Below are 20,233 nucleotides of genomic sequence, written 5' to 3'. Positions count from 1 at the left end.
ATACTATACTCCCCTGTATTACAACCATTGTCAACATACAAAAACACAAGATTAATTTCATGGAGGGTTTCAATCATTCTAAAATATTTATTTCAAAAGCTTATCTCTTAATTATTTGTGTACAGAGTTAGATCTACTATAACTTTCAGCTGCACAGGTTTCCTTTGGTCACGTTATCCAAACTTGGGTCAAAAGAAAGGTCAGTTTCATTGAAACATGTGCCAAGGCATCAATACCGCTATACAGGTTAGGTCCCTACCCTGTGCATGTCACCTCACAACCAAAGATTAATTTCACAGAGGGTTTCAATCATCCTGAATAGATCACCACTCAAGCAGGTATAACCAGTTGCAAATTGAAGTTGAATGAAAACAGATACTTAAACCTGTACTTTGGAGTCAAGAGTCACATGAACTTTTATTTATATCAGTATAATTGTATCTTAATTGGGATATTTATCACATAATTTATGTGGTGTTACACTTTCCTATAATGTGCATGAACAGGTTAAACATGGTTTTAAGATAAGGGCATATGCCAGAGCCTGGAAGCACAAATATTTATTAAGTAATGAATAAAATGCAAATATTACTATGTATAAAGATGGTATTACATCGCCAAATTACAAGTTGGGTATATGTGTGCACAAACAAGTTAGTTTTCAATTCTGCTGTTCATCATCTATGTGCAGCCTTTCATTTACGTCATTGATCAGATTGCCTTGTAGTGTCATTTTATATGCTTATTGTTATGACATCACTCCCACTGACCTGAAGAACATGCTGGACATTTGCACCGGCGTGGACAAGTATTTCAGCAGCCTTCCATTTACCTTTCCTTGCTGCTTCAATAATTGGTGTATGCCCTTCCTGCAAAAAAATGCAAAATCTATTCACTGTATAAATAAATACAATGTTTAATACTACATGAAAAGTTCATGTTTTCATCTCAAAATCATACTGTCATCCAGGAGAGAGTGAATTGCATTTTTATAGCGTGTTATCAAAGCTTACTCAATTTCTGTTAACTGAGGATTTATATATAAGACTATTGAAATATAAATTCAGAAGATAAAGAAATCTTTAATTGAGAAGCATAGGGCCAATGTCCCTGTAGCTACTATAGACTTGAAGATGTACAGTACAAAGTATAATATTAGATGATATGTACTCAGAATAGCCAGGAGAGAACTGTCTTGTAGGTCCATAATTTCCAAGCAATATCAGCTTCTAACATAAAATATACAATCAACATGTGGATGTAATAGCAACTATAAGGGGGGCTGATATCGCTATTTGTAGTAATGAAAACAATTGATGTACATGTAATAAGTGTGACTGTTTATTTTATAGAGGAATAATGATGAACAAGGCACATATATGAATATTTGAAGCAAATTTCAGAACATGCTGTAGATATTTTTTGTGGTTTGGACGGTTGAACTGGTGCATATAAAAATATTGAAGCCAACTGGAGAAGCGTTTCAGAGAAGCTGTGAATATGCTGGATAAAAGAGCTTTTTGAATTATTAATAAATGTCAAAGGCATCAGACAAGAACTTCTGAGGAATCTGTGGAAACAAAAATTTTGAACAAATCTAAAATATTTCACCCCTATGGATCTACTTGCATACAAAATATCGAAGCTGCCTGATCAGCAATTTTGAAGATCTTAAAGCCTGTATACCAAATGTTAAAGCTGTCAGACAAGATTTTTGAAAAAAAATTTTTGACCAAATGGCAAAAATTGCCCCCAAAATACAAAATTGTCAATTTCATCATAACTTGAATATATCATATTTTGATCATCCCCATGAACCTGTATGTCAAAAATCAAAGGTGTCAGACAAGCGGTTTTGCTAAAGTATATTTTTGACCAAAATCAGACAAAAAATTCCTTAAAAATACATATTTGCATATTTCATCTCAATTTGAACAAATCTAACTTGGGTAATCCCTATGAACCTGTATACCAAATATCAAAGCTGTCAGACAAGCGTTTTTGATGGAATAAATTTTTTTGACCAAAAATGACAAAAAATTTCTTAAAAATACAAATTTGCATATTTCACAGCAATTTGAACAAATCTAAGTTTGGTTATCCCTAGGAAACTGTATACCCAATATCAAAGCTATATGACCAGCGTTATGAAGAAGATTTTTTTAAAAAACGGCTTTTTGAACTTATTTGCATATTTTCAAAAATATCAAAAAAAAAACGGAAAAAAAATGATTTCTCATAACCATATTTTGCACCTACACAAGAAATATCAAATCAGTAAGTACTGCAGTTCTCAAGATATTTGAGTGGACGGACATCCTCACAAACGGACATACAGTACATACATACATACATACATACAGACTGATGATGGACGCCGGACGGATACCCATCCCAATAGCTTCTATAGACTATAGTCTATAGTAGCTAAAAACAACTTGAGAAGTGACAAAATTCTCTCAATTCTTGTACTAACTTATGAGAAAACATCATGTTTTGTGAGATATTTTACTTGAACATCTTTTGATTGATATGTTACCTTATGGTTAACGCAAAGGAACGACACGGAGACAAGGGGTTATGCATGTACTGCCACGGCAGGGACGTCGAGGTGTCGTGGCGGCCTTGACGACGGTACTGGACCTCTCACCAGGTCCCACCGCACGTCGGGCAACATGCTATCGGGCACCCACTACAGGCCCCATGACAGTACCCCCCTGGAATTTTATTGTGTATAAGCTATCCATATAGAAGACAGACAATACTCTTTTATTGTGAGCTGCTACCCTGCAGCGAGGCACGCTATTTTTGTGGAGGGTAGGTGGGAATTTTGTGGTGTGAACTTGAGTGTGGACGATATATAGCGTTGATCACACTGATATGCGCATGGATATGACGCGGTTAGGATGACGCAAGTAGTTTAGATAAACTGTAAATCAGGGAAGGTGGCAGATTGGGTTATGACTGAAGTGTATCTAGTGAGTGGTAGGAGTAGGCGACGCATGGTGACCCATAGAGTCAAAGGTTTAGACCCTGTTCTCCGTGTCCTTCCATTTATTAACAATAATTATAACAATTAAAGCTATAATCACTCATTAATTGTAAATGTGAAGCTAAAATGAATTTTAAGTTTTGGGGAGAATGATTTTACAGTCACTGAATCTGAATTCGTGGTCATACATATGACCACCATTTATCATGTACATGTTGCTTTATTCTGGTGATGCATGTTTGTCATAAAATACCACCCTACTGTCATGCAAAGTGTAGAGATATGTACTCTTCATGAAATCAGTTTTGGTATGTTCCTGAACTACATTGTTTTTCAACTTTAAATAAACAAATTAAAACATCAAAATTGGTGATGCTGTCTGCCAACAAAGCGATATACCAACATGAACATTTGAAAGATTATCAGGAACTGGGATATTGCTTGAAGCCATAATAACATGTTAAATCTTGTAGAATTATTCTATGGTACGGTAGTTCCATCAAAGTTCTTGAAACTCAATAAGTGTAACTTTACATGTAAAACATAGTGTAAATGACACTGACTTGGCTCACATTTGGTTTGATGTGGCAGGCCAAAGTGAGTATTCTTGACAAAGTTTACCCCTGGGAACATGCATAACAATTTTCATGGCAATCGGGCGAGCAATTTCAAAGAATGATTTTTTTGACCAAAAATGCGAAAAATTGCCCCCAAAATACAAAATGTGAAAATTTCACCACAATTTCAACAAAAATCTAATCCAACTGAAGTTAACCCTTGGATCAAGAATATCAAGTTTCAAAGCAATCAACAAAAACCGAAACTCATCTCATTTGATTTGGGAAGCATCTCAACGTGACTGTTGTTTGTTAGACAATGCCCTCATTGGTGAAAGTCGATAGTTTCTCTCATTTGTGAGCTGAATATTGGTGTTCATGCTGTCCTTATGTGAATACGCCTTCTACGTTTGATATTTACTTTATAATGACGCCTGGAATGACTTTTGGCAGGTGAAGCTACGCCTCTTTTCTCAACAAACGTATAACCTTGGAGGAATGCTAAATCGTCACTGTGCTATTATAATTAATGTTAAAGCCCCAACTCCCGTATAAAAGCGCGAGAACCTACGAGAGTGGTCATTATGGTGGGATATTCAAACGTACTCGGTACGCTCTGGACGTCGTCGATAAAAACCTTTAATTTAGAAATCTACCGATCTTGGAAATTGAGGGATAGGTGTATAAGTATTTGGAGCACAATATACTTGGTTTCTGACGAAATTAAATTTGAAATGACGTCTGGAACCAGAAAAAGAATAAAATATTTGCCGGTAATATCGCCGGTATAACGTTCTATGTTCAGTTTGAATCTGCATGATTGACATGATATGCAAATTGCAAATGAGTCATTAGCGGTACGTTGTTTACTTTTTACGTACGTAGCGTTGATTGTTCAATGCGGGGAAAAACACCAAATACTCGGAGCGTACCGAAAGATACAAACGCACACACACTGTGTATAATAATACATGCAAACACATTTGATTCGGTCTTTTTGAAAAATTTGTTGGTCCTGAAAAGGACCGTTTTCATTTATGTTGGCCTACCTGAGCCGTACATTTTACAGACAGGAAGGCCTATACTGCCATTTCTGCCAGACATAAGTACGTCTGGTATGTTCGGGTTGAGACCATGGACAAGTACCAGGCTGGCACGAATTCTGGCATGATCTCTCATTTTGTCTACACTGTCTGCATATCTTCTGTCTTCTTTTCAAATTTCAAGTTTTACCCTCAAGTCAACGTACTGTTGAAAGCGCAATCATCGCAATGCGATATGCGTAACTATCGCTTAGCTGTTTCCAAAAGTGATATACATTTTCTTGCCCGACCTAAGCCGTGCATGCCTATGTAACACAAAGCGAACAAAGTCAAAATTCAAAAAACAAGTAGCCTCCAGAATCCAATGTGCTGACAAAACCGGGATTTTTTTGACGCCTGCTATCGCCTTCGGCATATTCGGTCGTCACTGCTGGGTCACTTATCCTGATCAGACGTCGAGTTGACAAACGCGCAACGTCGCCGGCGCGGCGGCAGCTGAGGTCACCGTACTATGTCCCATAACATCCTCCCCATAGCTGCACTCAAATGTCCGCGCTCGATCCCCATCACAGCTAACTCCAATTCATTCCTGGCAAAGAAAATTCCCGAGGCTACCTCTAGTGCTCATCAGTGACCGCTATCTTCATAAAGCCAGTTGACATAGTGTGATCAGCAGTCTGACTCTGACCACGCGTTTGTAATGAACTAGTATCGCGACTGCGTGGAGAATGTAGAAGTGTAAGTGCATTCGATTTTGGCGGGATCGTTCGAAGTAGCGAAATACTAGAACTCACCATTTTAGAAGGAGGGATGAACATTGAAACGAATGCTCCGAGAATATTCATGCGATCACTTTATTCTGATTTTATTTTTGGTGATTAAATATTAATAGGTTGATTTCTAAAATAAGTATTTTTCAGAAGCTTTTTGAAATAATCATAAGACAACAAATCGACACCATATTTCATTTCGGTCACCATAAAACGTGTAATCGAAGCCGGGGGAATAGTCGTCGGTACCCTCCCATCCAACAGCGCCGAGTTCATGAGACAACGAAATTTTGAAAAGGAAACTACAACTACCATCCAAGAACTGTGGAAAACTACGTTTTATAATGGAGACACAGCCCTGCCTCGCTGAGCTAAGGTCGAATGAGGAAAGAATTGTTTGTAAGAACAAAGCTCTACAAAATTTGGTAGACTACTTGGCCATTGAGCATTGTGGTAAATGTCCAACGTCGTCCATTGAAATAACCACAATCGATAAATTTGGACATACTATAGGCGAATTTGCTGTTCTTTCAGAACTGTTTTGATTTTTTCCGTTCTTTCCTGAAATGCGATATTTCTAGGACGGCATTCGGACTATGCAATCAAGACTCCCTGCAAGAGTGATGTACACTATGACTGAGCCGAGGAAAACCCCGATAATAGATACTCGTTGGATTTCTGCATCGTTTACCCGTATACAAAGATGCGGATAGCTATTGCCACTGTCATGATACGCATTATGTTGAATCATTCAAAAACGCGCTGAATACAATGACAAACGCTTCGTTTTCGGACGAGAAACATATACTGAGGAGTGTCGATCGATTGCCTAGCAACCTCATCACGGTTTGTACAAATCCGAGGCGCCGCCGCGCCGAACCTCTGCTCCAGTAAGACTTCGAAAAAGTTCAAGACAAACCTATGGGGGAAATGAGTGGCTGTATCGTGGATGTATCGTATGGAAAGTAAACCGTAAAATTGGGTGAAAATAGTATACGTAAAGTCAACGTGCAGTCAATGTTTACATTATGTGGCGTGCACGTTCTATTTTTGGAGGTGTTCAACCAGGTGTTTTAATTTGCTACTTTTTGTTCACAAAGAAACCATATTAGTTAAGTTTTGCTCCGCCCATTTTTATCGATTTTTCTCGGTAGGGCCCTACCGAGAGTTTACCGGTTTAATATATATTGATTTTCAAGGAACAATTGCTCCTACACAGCTAGCCTGTGAACCACACCGAAATAAAGCAAGGGTAACACATACATACATACATTCATACATACAGAAGCCGTCAACTTAACATATAAGCTCTTTTTGGTATGTGAGCTAAAAGCAAAATTGATTCATGTGACAGTCAAGCATCATCAGTTCAGAAGAGTTTTGACGTATACGTCGATGATTGATAACACCGTAACAAAAAAGTTTTACCCAAAAAGTTTACTTAAGGTAGAAGCGCCTCGGGGAAAGATATTCATACTCTCACACTTTTAAGATTCTTTTCTTATCTACCACTTGTGGGGGTTCATTTTAAAGGTCTTGGTGTTCGAAAACTCTTCAGCGGCTTATTTTACCTAAATTCACAAACTTTATTTTTCTCTATAGAGTTGACACAGGGATGGCAGCCATTTTGAATTTTAAATATTGATAAATCTTGGATTATTTGTTTCTCTAGTACCAAAATTTGCACGATGACCCCCGATTTTTATTCTTGATTTTAAAAGAAAATGGTTGAAAGATTCCTTAAGGAAAGTTTAAGCAAAAGTTGAACTCTTTCACTTCAAAGGCACATACTACGTTAAGTTGACATTTTGTATTGGTTTATGAATGCAGCCTAATTACAAATCTTCATAAACAGTTTCTGTGCACATGGTGGAATAAAAGTAAAGCACCAAAATTGTAGTTTATACCTAGATTAATTTCTGCTATGTAGAAATACTCACCCACTTACTATCCGGAAATAACCCTTGGGGCTCCATTTATGCAAGATTAAAACTTGAACTTCCTGCCTAGACTTCCTGTGACGTAGGTCACCGGACTCCTAAGTTACTCAGTTATACTCCGTAAGGGAATGTCCACGCTCATTAGAGTACGACAGTTAGGAAGTGACTAGAAGAACCGCCAGTGCAAAACAACCAGAAAAGAACGGTTAGTCAAGTATTGAGGGGGGTGCAACACACCCATCAACCACAAAAAACAGTGTAACACACTCCCCCAGGTTATACAAAACACCAAGTGGGGAGGCGGGCGGGTGTGCTGGGTGAGTATTTCTACATAGCAGAAATTAGTTTAGGTATTAACTACAATTCTGCTTATTTGAAATACTCACCCAGTTACTATCGGGAAAAACACAGAATCCCACAGACCTTAGGAGGCGGGGAAACAGTATTTATTACCAGGGATAACCTGTTGGCCTACAGAAAGCGGACCAAGGGAAAACAAACCGTCCCATTCTGATGCCATGTCCCGAAGATAGAAACTGACAAATGAGTTAGGTGATCGCCATGTACTTGCGCGAAGGACATCGTCCGCAGGAATACCGGCGAATACACCAAGGAAGCAGAGAGAGCCCTAACCTCATGGGCTGTTACTCTGGTAAGGCGACAGTCAGTTTCTGAACTTTCATTATACGTCCAACGGACCGTTTTCGTAATCCAATTTGAAATGGTCGACTTGGAAATGTCCTGTGAAGAAGCGGGGGAATAGGTAGAAAAAGTCTAACTCTCCCCGCACGAAAGGACTCGGTTCGTTTTAAATACCAACGAAGACAACGAACCGGGCATTATCGACGCTCTTGAGGGTCTGGGCCTGTCAGCGAGTCAAGAGCTTTAATAGTAAACGGTGTGGTTTTAGTACCCAGTACTTGATTTATAGCCAAGAAACCCGGTCTAGTACGCAAGATTGCTTCCGTTTTGGTAATAGTCAACAACTCATCTGTGGCACCAAAAGCATGAATTTCGCTCCTGCGACTGCCAGATGCTAATGCTACAAGAAACATAGGGCCAAAGTCCCTGAAGCTACTATAGACATGGATACAAAATTAAGTATTTCCTGACTGTATGAAATTATCTCACTAAGGTCATCCTAGGGACATGTAAACCAAACATTAAAGCTGTCTGACCAGCCGTTTTGAAAAAACAAGCGACTCAACAGTTGACAGAGCTCTGCTGTGTTAACCTTTTGTGACACATGTATTGATGAAGAAGGTAGATATCTTTGATAGCTCATTTCAGGATGGCCTGACCAAAATGGAAAAAAATTCCGTAAAAATACAGATTTGCATATTTCATCAGACTATATTAGTCTATAATAGCAAATAAACCAGAGTTAATTACATTCTAATTAAAGTAAACAAGACTTGCTTAAATCAAGATTAAGTCATAAAAAACAGCATATCTGTCAGGTATAAAGAATCTTGAGCTGGTTACCTTTATCAGTATTTTCATCCTATTAACCAAGCACATTTTAACTTTCAAATTAATATTGTAAGTAAGTTCTGTTGAATAAGTTGAGACTGTGCGTACTCAGAGAAAGCACACTGAAGAGACAAATGTTTGAAACTTAAGAAGTTCAAGGTCATCAAAAGCATTATAAGGAATCATGTTACACTTTCATTGCACTGTTTACACAGATTGCATAATTGCTATAAATAGCACATGAGGAATCTTACAGCCAAGCTTTACCATAAAAACCCTATCACTTTGACCACTCTTTTAATTGACCACTCTATTTTTTTCCTCAAAAGTAATCTTATTTTATCCTTACCAAGTCAACCATAAATGGAAATTAGAACTTTCTCTATCTCTATTTATTTGACCACCCTATCATGACAAACTATTATGAGCAATTTCTTTCAGATAACATAAATGGTGCTTCAGAATATCAAAGTCGGGATTCAGGAAAGTTGCCTTTACATGTTTTAATCCTCCAAGATGGTAAGCATTTCACTATGAACTGTCAAAAAAGTTGAACTTTCTGATAATTCCACACTAAAATTATTTTGGCTTTGAAGATTTCCTAATTAATTCAATTATTTAAAATCTTATTAATTATTTTTTTCTGGGTGAATTGATAGGGTTTATACAGTACAAGAATTACATACAATGTAAGTCAAATGTTGACCAAAAATGACAAAAAAATTCCTTAAAAATACACATTTGCATATTGCATCACAATTTGAACAAATCTAAGTTGGGTTATCCCTAGGGACCTGTATACCAAATAACAAAGCTGTCTGACCAGCCGTTATGAAGAAGATTTTTTACCAAAAACACCTTTTTGGCATTAATTTGCCTATTTTCAACAATATCAAAAAATTAAAAAAAATAGTTTCTCAAAATCATATTTTACATCTACACAACAAATATCAAATCAGTAAGTACTGCGGTTCTCAAGATATTTGAGTGGACGGACGCCTCACAAACGGACATACATACATACATACATACATACAGACTGACGCCGGACGCCGGACGGGATACTTATCCCAATAGCTTCTATAGACTATAGTCTATAGTAGCTAAAAACAGTTTTAACCCCTTGACTACCTATGGCGCCGGATATTTCCGGCGCCATATTGAATTACCATATACCTTGAGTGCTGGAAATATCCGGCACAGTTAAATAGGCTAATTTGCTTCGTTTTTGTCGCAAAAATCCTGTAATTTCGGCGTCGGCACGCAGCGCGACTAAGATTGATGTAATTCGATCTGGCCTGAATATGATTGCTCTCCTGTACGTCCGAGTATGGCCAAAATCCGGAAGCAAATGTGGTGACCCCTGACCTCGACCCAGAAAGGTCAGGCTGATCATAGAAGCATCTTGCTGATTGTTTACAGTTTTCAGAAGTACAGACGATCACGAAGATGTTTATGGTTTGTTTTTTTAATGATATGAAATGTTTATTTATTGAAAAAAAATGATTTATATGTAAATATGTTCCATTAACAGCAATATTAGTGATGAAACTAGAGGAAATACAATTTTTTACTGTAAGCCAGTGAAATTTTATACCAGCCATATTATCAATATGACTGGTCATATGACTGGTCATGTGTTTGGTCATGTGATATGTTCCCTAAAATGTATTTTTAAATATTGTGAAATTATAACCATTTTAGATGCATGTTTCTGGAAGGAAGACATAAAGCAGGTGTTTACAAATATAAAATGTGTTGATTTCAAATACAGAATCATGTCAGATGCTGATGTTTGTGGTTCATTTACTCTGCCTTTTGTGAGAAAAATCTTAAATAGGTACATCAATAAATAAAGTATAGGGTAGGTTTTTATATCATATGTGTTAAAAAAATGCCATGAAAATTGCAACAGTTTACTATATTCAAATTTGCATCATTTTATGGATTCAAAACACGTCCTGATGCTTCAAATATTCATATTCTTTGCCAACTCTGGTCACATGATGTGTCATGTGATCAGTCACGTGACCTGGAAATACAAAACTTATTTATGAAAAAGTGGGAAATTTCATGCTGATTCAGAAAATATATGGTTTATTGGTACTTACTTAATTTTTACTCTAAGCAGTGTTGATGCAATGACCACACCCAAGATTTTATCAATATTTACATAAGGGGCCTGGTATATAGGAATACATTGGCCTTGGTAGTCAAGGGGTTAATGGTAAGTGCCTTTAAACTGATAGATTCCAATGGTTTAAATGGCGGCCGTTGTAGGCCACTCAGAACCAAAGATAAACTCCATTGAGGGACCAAACGCCGCGAAGGGGGTCTCTCAATTTTAAATTCTTGAGCATTGCAGTCAAGGCTGTATTGTGACTAAAATCCAGGCTCCCGACACTTCTGATCGTCGCTGCGATGGAAGTGTGATAAACAGATAAGGTGCTCGGGGAGAATTCTTTGTCATTATGTAAAATAGAAAGAATTCAGCTAATTGGCTAACAGAGACTTTGAGCCGATCAACACTCTGTTTATCACACCAATCACAGAATTTTGACCACTTGTCCTCGTAAGTTGCCAAGGTGCTGGCTCTCTGAGGTCTAGTGATGGTGGCGGCAGCTGCTCGAGAAAATCCGCTCGCAACGAGGGATTGCTTGACAACTTGAATGCGTGAAGTTTGAACACGCCTGGGTCGGGATGAACCAGCTGTGGACCCTGGAATGGTAGGTCCTCGCGGAGGGGTAGCTCCAGAGGGTGCTCTACTAACAGATCCAGCAGCATTGGATACCATGACCGTTTTGGCAGCATGCTGGTGCTACTAGTATCACGGTGGTGACCTCGTCTGCTATTTTCCGTAGAACTAGTGGCAAGAGTCAATGGAGGGAACGCGTACAGGAGCAGGTTCCTCCATGACATTGACAGTCGACCACCAAGGCTCTGTGGTCCGGGACCGGCGACACAAACAGAGGTAGTTTGCGGTTCTTGAACGTCGCAAAACAAGTCTGCCATGGGTGTTCCCTAAATTGCGAAAATCCTGTTGGCAATTTCCTGGGGAATTTCCCATTCCGTTGGAATCACTTTCGATCCCGAGATAGGGTGTCGGCGATGTGATTCTGTTTGCCGGGCAGGTGACGAGCTTGAAGGCGGATGTTGTGCTCCTTGCACCATGCCAGGTAACACAGTGTTGGGGATCTGGTCCCTCCCATCTTGTTTATGTAGGCAACCACTGTAGCATTGTCTGTATTGACCAGGACATGCTGGTTGGCTACTGACAGCTGAAAGCGTTTGAGCGCCAGGAACACCGCTTGGAGTTCTAGCCAATTGATGTGGCGCTCCCGTTGGTTGTTCGACCAACTGCCCGATGCTGTCAGTTCGTCCAGGTGCGCTCCCCAACCGGTGGTGGAGGCGTCCGTGAACAAAACTGAGTGGGCGGTGGTACCCGCAGGGGAACGCCCTTCAGCAAATTCTCTGTGTCCAGCCACCACTCTAGGTGGGCACGGAGAGCTGGTCTCACGCGAATAACGTGAGTAATCGGCTGTCGAGTGGGGCGCCAAAGTGCCAACAAATACAGTTGGATCGGTCGAAGGCGAAGGCGCGCCCAGGGGATGATTGCCAGCATAGAGACCATCATGCCGATAGCTTCCAGCAGGAGCTTGACCGGGATAGATGGACGGGGCAGGATAGAGTTGATAACAGCTAACAGTCTGTCCACTCGTTCCTGGGTTGAGCAAACAATCCCTGAGTGAGTAATGAGCCTCATCCCAATAAACGCCATGTCGCGTGAAGGGGTGAGAGTTGACTTCTCTACACTCGGGATGAACCCGAGGCGGAGGAGAATTGACCAGACCAGGGTGAGATGTGTTTCGAGTACGTCTCTTCTTTGATGGGGTATTAACCAATCGTCGAGATACGGATGTGTTCTGACGGATTGGCGGTGGATGAACCCTATTAGCTCCATCACTACTCTGGTAAAGACGCGAGGTGCTGATGCTAGGCTAAATGGGAGAACTATGTTCTCATAAATAATCCCGTTTATTGAGAACCGAAAGTACTTTCGAAAGTCCTTGTGAATTGCGATATAAAAGTACGCGTCCTTGAGGTCTATGGAGACCATGCAATCGCCGGGCTGTACCGGGGCTTGAATGGACTGAATGGTTTCCATGGAGAACGATTCTACTTGCAGAAACCGGTTTAGTGGTCTTAGGTTGAGAATCGGCCGCCACCCCCCGTCTTTTTGGGACAAGGAAGAAATGGTTGTAAAACCCCGGGCCGTCTACGGAGGGGTTTACAATTCACACCGCGTTTTTTGACATCAGCCCTTGCACTGCTTCGGCCATTGCCGACGAGTATGGGCTTGTCTGGCGGGCGAAACACGGTGGGTCCCACGCCAGAGGGGTGTCGGTCGAGAAAACTGGTTTGTACCCGTCTTGGACCACTGACAATACCCAATGGTCGTTTGTCACTTTCTGCCACTCGGTGGCGAAGTGACGAAGACGCCCTCCCATCGAAATGTCTGGCGACGGAATGGGCGGTAGTTTTATTAGGGCGTCAGGAGCGCTGACCTTTGGGGCCCGCATTTGACGAAGTGGATGTTGAAAATTGCTTCTTAGCCTTATTTCTATTGTCCTTGTCATAGGGTTGGGCACGAGTACGAAATGACTTAGACTGTGCCTTACCTTGGGTTTAGACTTCTTGGAGGATTGTTTCGGGCGTGTAGCCCCAGTGCCGTCCAACTTTCGCCCCTCCCGACCAAATAGCCAAGCGTTACTCTGAACATCGTTGGTGGCCTCTTTGGCAAATTTCGCGAGCTTGCCCGGGAATAGAGCCTTAGGATCCAAGGGCACGACCCGGGCCCTGGCTTTTAGCTCGTCAGTTAATTGGACCGAAGGGCGATTTAGAAACGCATCACGCTCCAATAACTGTAGCATAGCATGACTACGAACGGAAAACTCGAGGCCATGCATGAGGGTGTTTCCCACGGCTCGAGTCAAATCCGGAAATTGGTCTGGGTGATCAGTGGACTCGGTAATAAGTACCAATTAAACAAGCCAGTCCAAATGAGAGAGCATCCTTACTGTCGCGTTGACAGACTGACCTACTACTTGCAATAAGGTGCGGTCAATCGTGACAGATTTAAACGAGCCAGCTTGATTATCCACCTTACCGGCATCTGCATCCAATTTAGGGAGGCCGGCTGTGAATAATGAGTCATGCGTCTTATATCGTTTATTGCGCATGAGGTTGGACGCGCGCCGTAACTTACCAATAGGTAATGGCAGGGTGTTAGCATTGTTCCCCGAAATCTCGTTCTGAACTTTCGTTAAGCGCGAGAGAGTTAGGCAAAGAACGAGGTTCGGTCTGTTTCTCTGTTGGGTTGACATACGATAACATGTGAGATTTAGGCCGAGGTGGCGGAGGAGGCAGAGGACACTCCTCCCCGAATGTCTCATAGATATATCCGTAGCAGCGACGGAAATAACTGTCTGATGTCTTTTCAACTGAATCTTCGACTTAAGACTGTGATTCCTCCGCGTCCCCTTCTCCTCGAGTTGACCTAGCATCGCTGGCAACTGATTGGGGCACTGCTGCGTCTGACTCATGACCGTCCAAATCATGATCCTCAGAGGGAGCGTGGATGGACACACTGTCAAGGTCAACGCCAATATCCCGAGAGTGCGACGTGGGCGCTAAGCCATCCTCGCTATCCTCATAGCTTGACACTGGGGTCGAGTGGTGCTTATGAGTGTCATGGGATTGAGACTTTCTAGGTCTTGCAGCAATGGGCACTACCTGAGAACCGGTTTGAACCGCTGAAGGCTGCCCTGTTGTGCTAGGCCGCCCGGTATTTGTCGACACTGAGGGCCCGTCACAAGGGGCACCAGGATGACTCACGCCAGCAGGGGACTTATGCATGCGCTTAACACCACGATGTCCCTTGCTCGTGGAAACCGACTTATGAGTCGAACGAGCGACAGCCTGTTTGCCCGTCGAAGACGAGCAGCTCTGTACCTGTGGAGGCCCTGTGGGACAAGTGCGTTCAGCAGGAAGCCTGTACCAACGTTAGGACTCGGTTGTTGAAACCCCGGCTGTGTAACATTCATCCCAACTGGGTGATGGTACTGTAGCTGTTGCCCAGGGGCAACTGGGTTAAAGTAATTCCAACCTGGGGGCTGATAATACGTGCCCGTTGGAAAAAGGGAGGATAATTTCCATACGGCTGAAAAGTGCCGGCTTGTCCCTGGTCCATCTGAGTAGTGTACATATGACCAGGAACCCCACCCACTGTACCCTGGTTGAGATTAGGGAGACCTAATCGTGCTCCAGCTGGTATTATCCCGCCCTGTAGTCCGGGGTCAATTGTCATTCCGTGTGTTTTGAGTGAAGATTTTTGCAAACCTAGCTCATCGATTTACTTAATGGCCAAGTTTTTCAAAAAAAATGTTGGCATTTTTTCTGACAACTCTGAAGGTCATTTCAAGGTCATTTCCTTAAAATCGACAAAAATAGTTTTTTCTTAGCCATGAAAAGACTTTGTGGCCAGTTTGCAACCATATTAACTTTGGGAACATGCATTTTGATGTGAATTATTCCTTACAATCATTAACATTGAGGTTTTTTGAAAAAAAACGGTTATTGTATTAAAAATATATAGAACTACTTTACCAAAGGTCAATTGAAAGTCAGTATGACATTTCTTTCTAATTTTCGTAGAAATGCCTCCCATATCTTAAAAAGTCACAATGATTATCTTGTATACAATTTCAGATTCATAAAACTTATACAACATTCTCAGAAAGTCAGATGTCGAACATTTCTTGTCAAAGGTCATTGACTTTTAATCCCATAATCTCTAATCTGAAGAAAGTTTTGTTATATATACGATCACACAGCAACTTCAAAACTTTGATAACTCTGCATGAGTGACTTTCAAAAAAACAGAAGATTTTCATGCTTTTAAGTTGTTAATCATTATCAAAATCATCAACAAAAAAGTCACTTATACGAGGTGAACAGTTCTGACAGTAATTTTCATCAGCCTCACAATGACACATTTCCGTAAATGTGATGTCATTGCATTCGTCTTGCAAGAGCAGATATTTGTTTTGTATATATTTTGTTAACAAGAACATCTGATCAAATGCACAACAGCTTCAGGGAAAGGAGGAAGCATGCTTACTATGGGTATGAATGTGTTTTCCAGCTTCCATTGTTAGTTTGCTGGAGGTGGCAAGTCGGGTTAGACAATGATATCATTTTCCATATCATTGTTTGATAATGGACTCTGAGAATTGCTTGGATAAGACTGCCTTTGGTTGGTGTACATCTTGAAAATGATATTGCTTTTCACAAAATTTATGCAGCTTTGAACAGTACTCTTACATTTTCCTCTTTACTTTCCTCAGCAACTCCCTGTATTGCTGCATCTTTAATAGCATTTAGCAAAACAAATTCTGGTTTACTGTGTCGTGCAGATTTTCCAAATTCCACACTTTTATGTGATCAGTTATAATTTTCATTAATTTCCTATTTCCAATTGATGGGTTCACAATTCCATGTTCCTTACATATTGCCAAATATGATTCATGTACTTCACCCAGGTTTAAAACTGAACCTTCAGCTAAAGAGTTTTCCAACAAGGAAACAATTGATATCTGCAGCAAGCATGGTGGTATTTATCATTACCAACATTTGCAGATCCAGTCTCACACAATGGGTCTGCATTTGTGTTTAAATTTCGCAGTACATTTTCAATGTTTTGGTCCAACATCTTTTGTGATTGATAGTTAATGTCAATGGCTCTAGCATCCTTTGGATCTTTTGCACCATTGAGTCTGAATTTTAACAAATATGATTTTCCTTGGTTTACTGCTTTTTGTGGTTTTTCCCTAGCATTGAATGAAGAAACCTCGTGGAGAGGACCCAAAGGAAATATATATTGTTGACAGACAAAACACATGCTTTTGTCGTATGTACTAGCTGATGATCTAGTGAAAGCAACTTTATAGGTTCAGATGAACCAGCGCTTTACATGGTAGATGAGAGTAAAGTTGGTGTACAGGGTCGTCCACGAACTAAACTTATTAATACAGAGCTATCACCTTGCTCTAACGCTTTTTCATAGCGCAATTTTGCTCACTGGAGTAGACCTTTGTGACAAGTATTTTCATAGCATTCCCTATGCCAGCTAGCACCACCATCTCGAAGGGAAGAGGAATCATCATCCTTGAGTCTTGAACATATTCTTGGAAAGACATCATCAAAAAATTCACCTCTCTGGTGAACAAACTCCAGCACTGTGTCGTATTCAGTGGGATATGTGACACAAGCTCACCACTTGCATCCTGACTTATCAGACATAACGTCCTCTTTTCGGAGGAATGAAATGCTTTTTTACTGAAAGTTTTGACGAAGTTATTTGCATGCAATGTCAGGTATGTGAAATATGTATATGTGAAATGCAACCACTAAATGTCAAGATTCCGTGACAATAAAATATCGAGTAAATAGCCTTTGAATAGCGGTTTCTTAGAAACTATTAACACCGTATATGGCTAATCTCGTCGTTTTTACTGTGGTTTTACGACTTATCCGGACACCAAACTTGCTAATTACCCAGCAACTTCGCTGATGATATTGAGACTTCGATCAGTAATTACCAAAGCACTTTGGTAATTCACCTCAAACTTGATACTTGATCTGGCTGCAGTAACTCCATGGGTGGCAAAGTGTAAACACAGACGCCGACATCTCAGTGCATACAGTGATAGCATAAACCAATTTGAGACATGAGTTTGCACTCAAAGTATTCAACAGTGTACCCATACAAAAAATTGCTGAACAAAGTGATGAAAATGGCACAGGACAAATACAACTTGCAACTGCACTAAAAGAGATTTCTGTAACTTCAATGTACATCATATCTGATTGAACAGTCCTACTTAAGACTTTTTCTGCTCAATTTGTACTGATTTAGACACAATTATTGAACACCACTCAAACTTTCAATCACTTTCCTAAATCGACTTACACCTGAAGAAATTGTAAAGGAAGCTAGAATACAGAAAATATTTTCAATCTCTCTATCTCCATGAACTGGCATTCCTCGATCACATTTATGCTGATAGACAACCATTACCAAAAGGCAGCAAAACTCAGCAACGATTCCGAGCTAAACTAACACAGTATTTCATATCCCTGCATCAAATGAAATTGAAAACACCATCCCATCAGTGACATTTGGTAAAATTTTCACATGAATCATATCTTGAAATAAAAAAAAGTGAAACAAAGAGGTCTTGTACTTTGCCGATCAACAGCACAGTGTGAAAAGTGAAGTGGCATCTGCATTGCCTGCAACTCAGTGTACTCAGTATCAAATGGTCTGCATCTTATGAAAACAACGACTGGCAGTGAAAGTTGTAATAGTCACTGGTAAAAACTCTTCACAGATGAAAGGATAATTGCTTCAAACAAATGAAACTGTAGGTTTTAGAGGAGGAAAACCAATGGTGGATGCGTGGTGTGGGACTATTCTATTTAGGTGATGGAGACGGATGGTCATAGGATTATAAATAAACTGGATAATGTAGGATTTTCCTCACCATGCTGTAACAGGAATTCCAATGTCAGCTTGTTTTAACGTTACTGATAGTTTTTCTGCTCTGAAAACTAATTTACCAAACTCTAACGACCCATTATACTCTCCTATTAACCTCTCCGTAGTTGAGTTTACATGTTACACAGATGAACAGCACACATGTACATATGTTGGTTTTACTGAGGAATGCTGTTCAGTGGAATGCCAACCCCTGGTAACAAATTAGTTTATGGCACTAGTGTGATACTTATCAGTGACTTTGTATACACATTGTGTACCCCATGGAGCACTCATGCAGCCAGATCAAGTATCAAGTTTGAGGTGAATTACCGAAGTGCTTTGGTAATTACCGATCAAAGTCTCAATATCATCAGCGAAGTTGCTGGGTAATTAGCAAGTTTGGTGTCCGGATAAGTCGTATAAACGACAGTAACCCTAAATAATCTACGGACTTCCAGTGTCTCACAATAAAGGTTCAACCCATTGTAAATGAATCATCTTTCGTACTCAGTATCAATATTTTAACAATGGGTGTCTTGGTTAGTACAACATTGTGCGTACTAGAGTTGATTTTCAAAAGCCACAAGTAATAGCCTATATTCCTCAGCGCAGAGGCTTAGTTTTGATAAATGGCTTCTGCATGTAGCCTATGATTAGCAACAAGTCTCTAATCCCTGCTATTGTTAGGAAAAAATACAAATCGTTTTATATGACTTGGAGAGAAATACGAGGAAAAGGGATGACTTACTCTCACTACAAGCAGAGAGTACAAACTGCTAGCTGCACAGCAATCCTGTCTACACTAGTGAAATTTTGCACAGAGGTCTGGAATTTACAACCTACCAGAGTTGGTAATACTGCGGACGGCTTACGCCGAGATGCAGGGACATTTATGATGTAGTTGTCAAGCACAGTTCATGTCAAAAACCGATCTGTGTCATTATTTAACACAGTGCATGGAAAAAGATGTAAAACTGCAATGCAAGCAAATCCTTGTAATTGCATATAAATTCATATAAAATTGTAAAAAAACAAAAACAATAAGATTTTTTAAATCTTTCATAAGCTGTGAAGATCCCTTCCACCACTGAAGGTATTATAATGTAATTTGGTCAATGAGTATAGCCATTTTGTACGCACTACAATGCTTAATCAATGGAATTTGTGGAGTAACGAATGACCTTGAATTTGACCTTGACAAAGTGGAAAGAAAAAATGCCAACAATGTTTTTTGGACTCTCCAGATATTAAGGAACAAAATGATATATGTTGACAAGAGTCTTCACGAAATGCACACGGAAGCCAAAATCATGACAAGTGACCCCGGACTACTGTGGCAGGATTGGCCCCTCGACAATCTGATTAGTGTGCAGAAGTCCAGGACCCCCCGTACCGGCCGCAGCTTGCCCAGAGATACGTGGCGTGGTCTCGCTTGGCGCGAAACCGGGCAGATTAGAACCCGCGGTGGAAATCAATTGCGTTGTTTCACCGGGATTAACCGTCCCTTCGGTAACATTCAATGACGGACGGACATCACTTACCTGTTGTGGGTCGGACAAAGCCTCCGTTGTCTTAGGAGGTCGTCCACCCTGAACGGAACTAATTTCTGTGTTGGTGTCACCAGCCAATGAGCACGGTGCATTCCAACCAAAACTCGCGACTCGGAAACTGACGGGTCAGCCCCGGGGATGTCCGGGGTGACGTCGTCAAGCGAGGAGCGAAATTAGACCATTCATCCTGCGTCCAAGTCAAACAAATGTCACAAGGTTGACTCCTTGTGCATTCTCGACAACTGGAGCATAATTCATGTCCGTCCTGCAGCGAGAACTGCTGCTTACAATCACACGTTCGATAGGA

The 20,233-nt window shown here is 40.5% G+C and overlaps 1 protein-coding gene across 1 annotated transcript in view; it reads right to left on the bottom strand.

Moving 5' to 3' along the window:
• LOC139125597 (serine/threonine-protein phosphatase 6 regulatory ankyrin repeat subunit A-like) overlaps positions 1–20,233 on the bottom strand; it is a 123,821-nt gene that overhangs the window by 68,473 nt on the left and 35,115 nt on the right. Inside the window, exon 5 of the mRNA XM_070691695.1 lies at positions 771–869. Coding sequence (XP_070547796.1) covers positions 771–869 — 99 coding nt within the window. The remainder of the gene's footprint in view (positions 1–770; positions 870–20,233) is intronic.

The sequence above is a fragment of the Ptychodera flava genome, assembly GCF_041260155.1.
Source record: "Ptychodera flava strain L36383 chromosome 3 unlocalized genomic scaffold, AS_Pfla_20210202 Scaffold_25__1_contigs__length_14229661_pilon, whole genome shotgun sequence".
Lineage (NCBI taxonomy): Eukaryota > Metazoa > Hemichordata > Enteropneusta > Ptychoderidae > Ptychodera > Ptychodera flava.
Note: the sequence above shows the minus strand (reverse complement) of the source record. Positions and strands in the feature narration are given on the sequence as shown.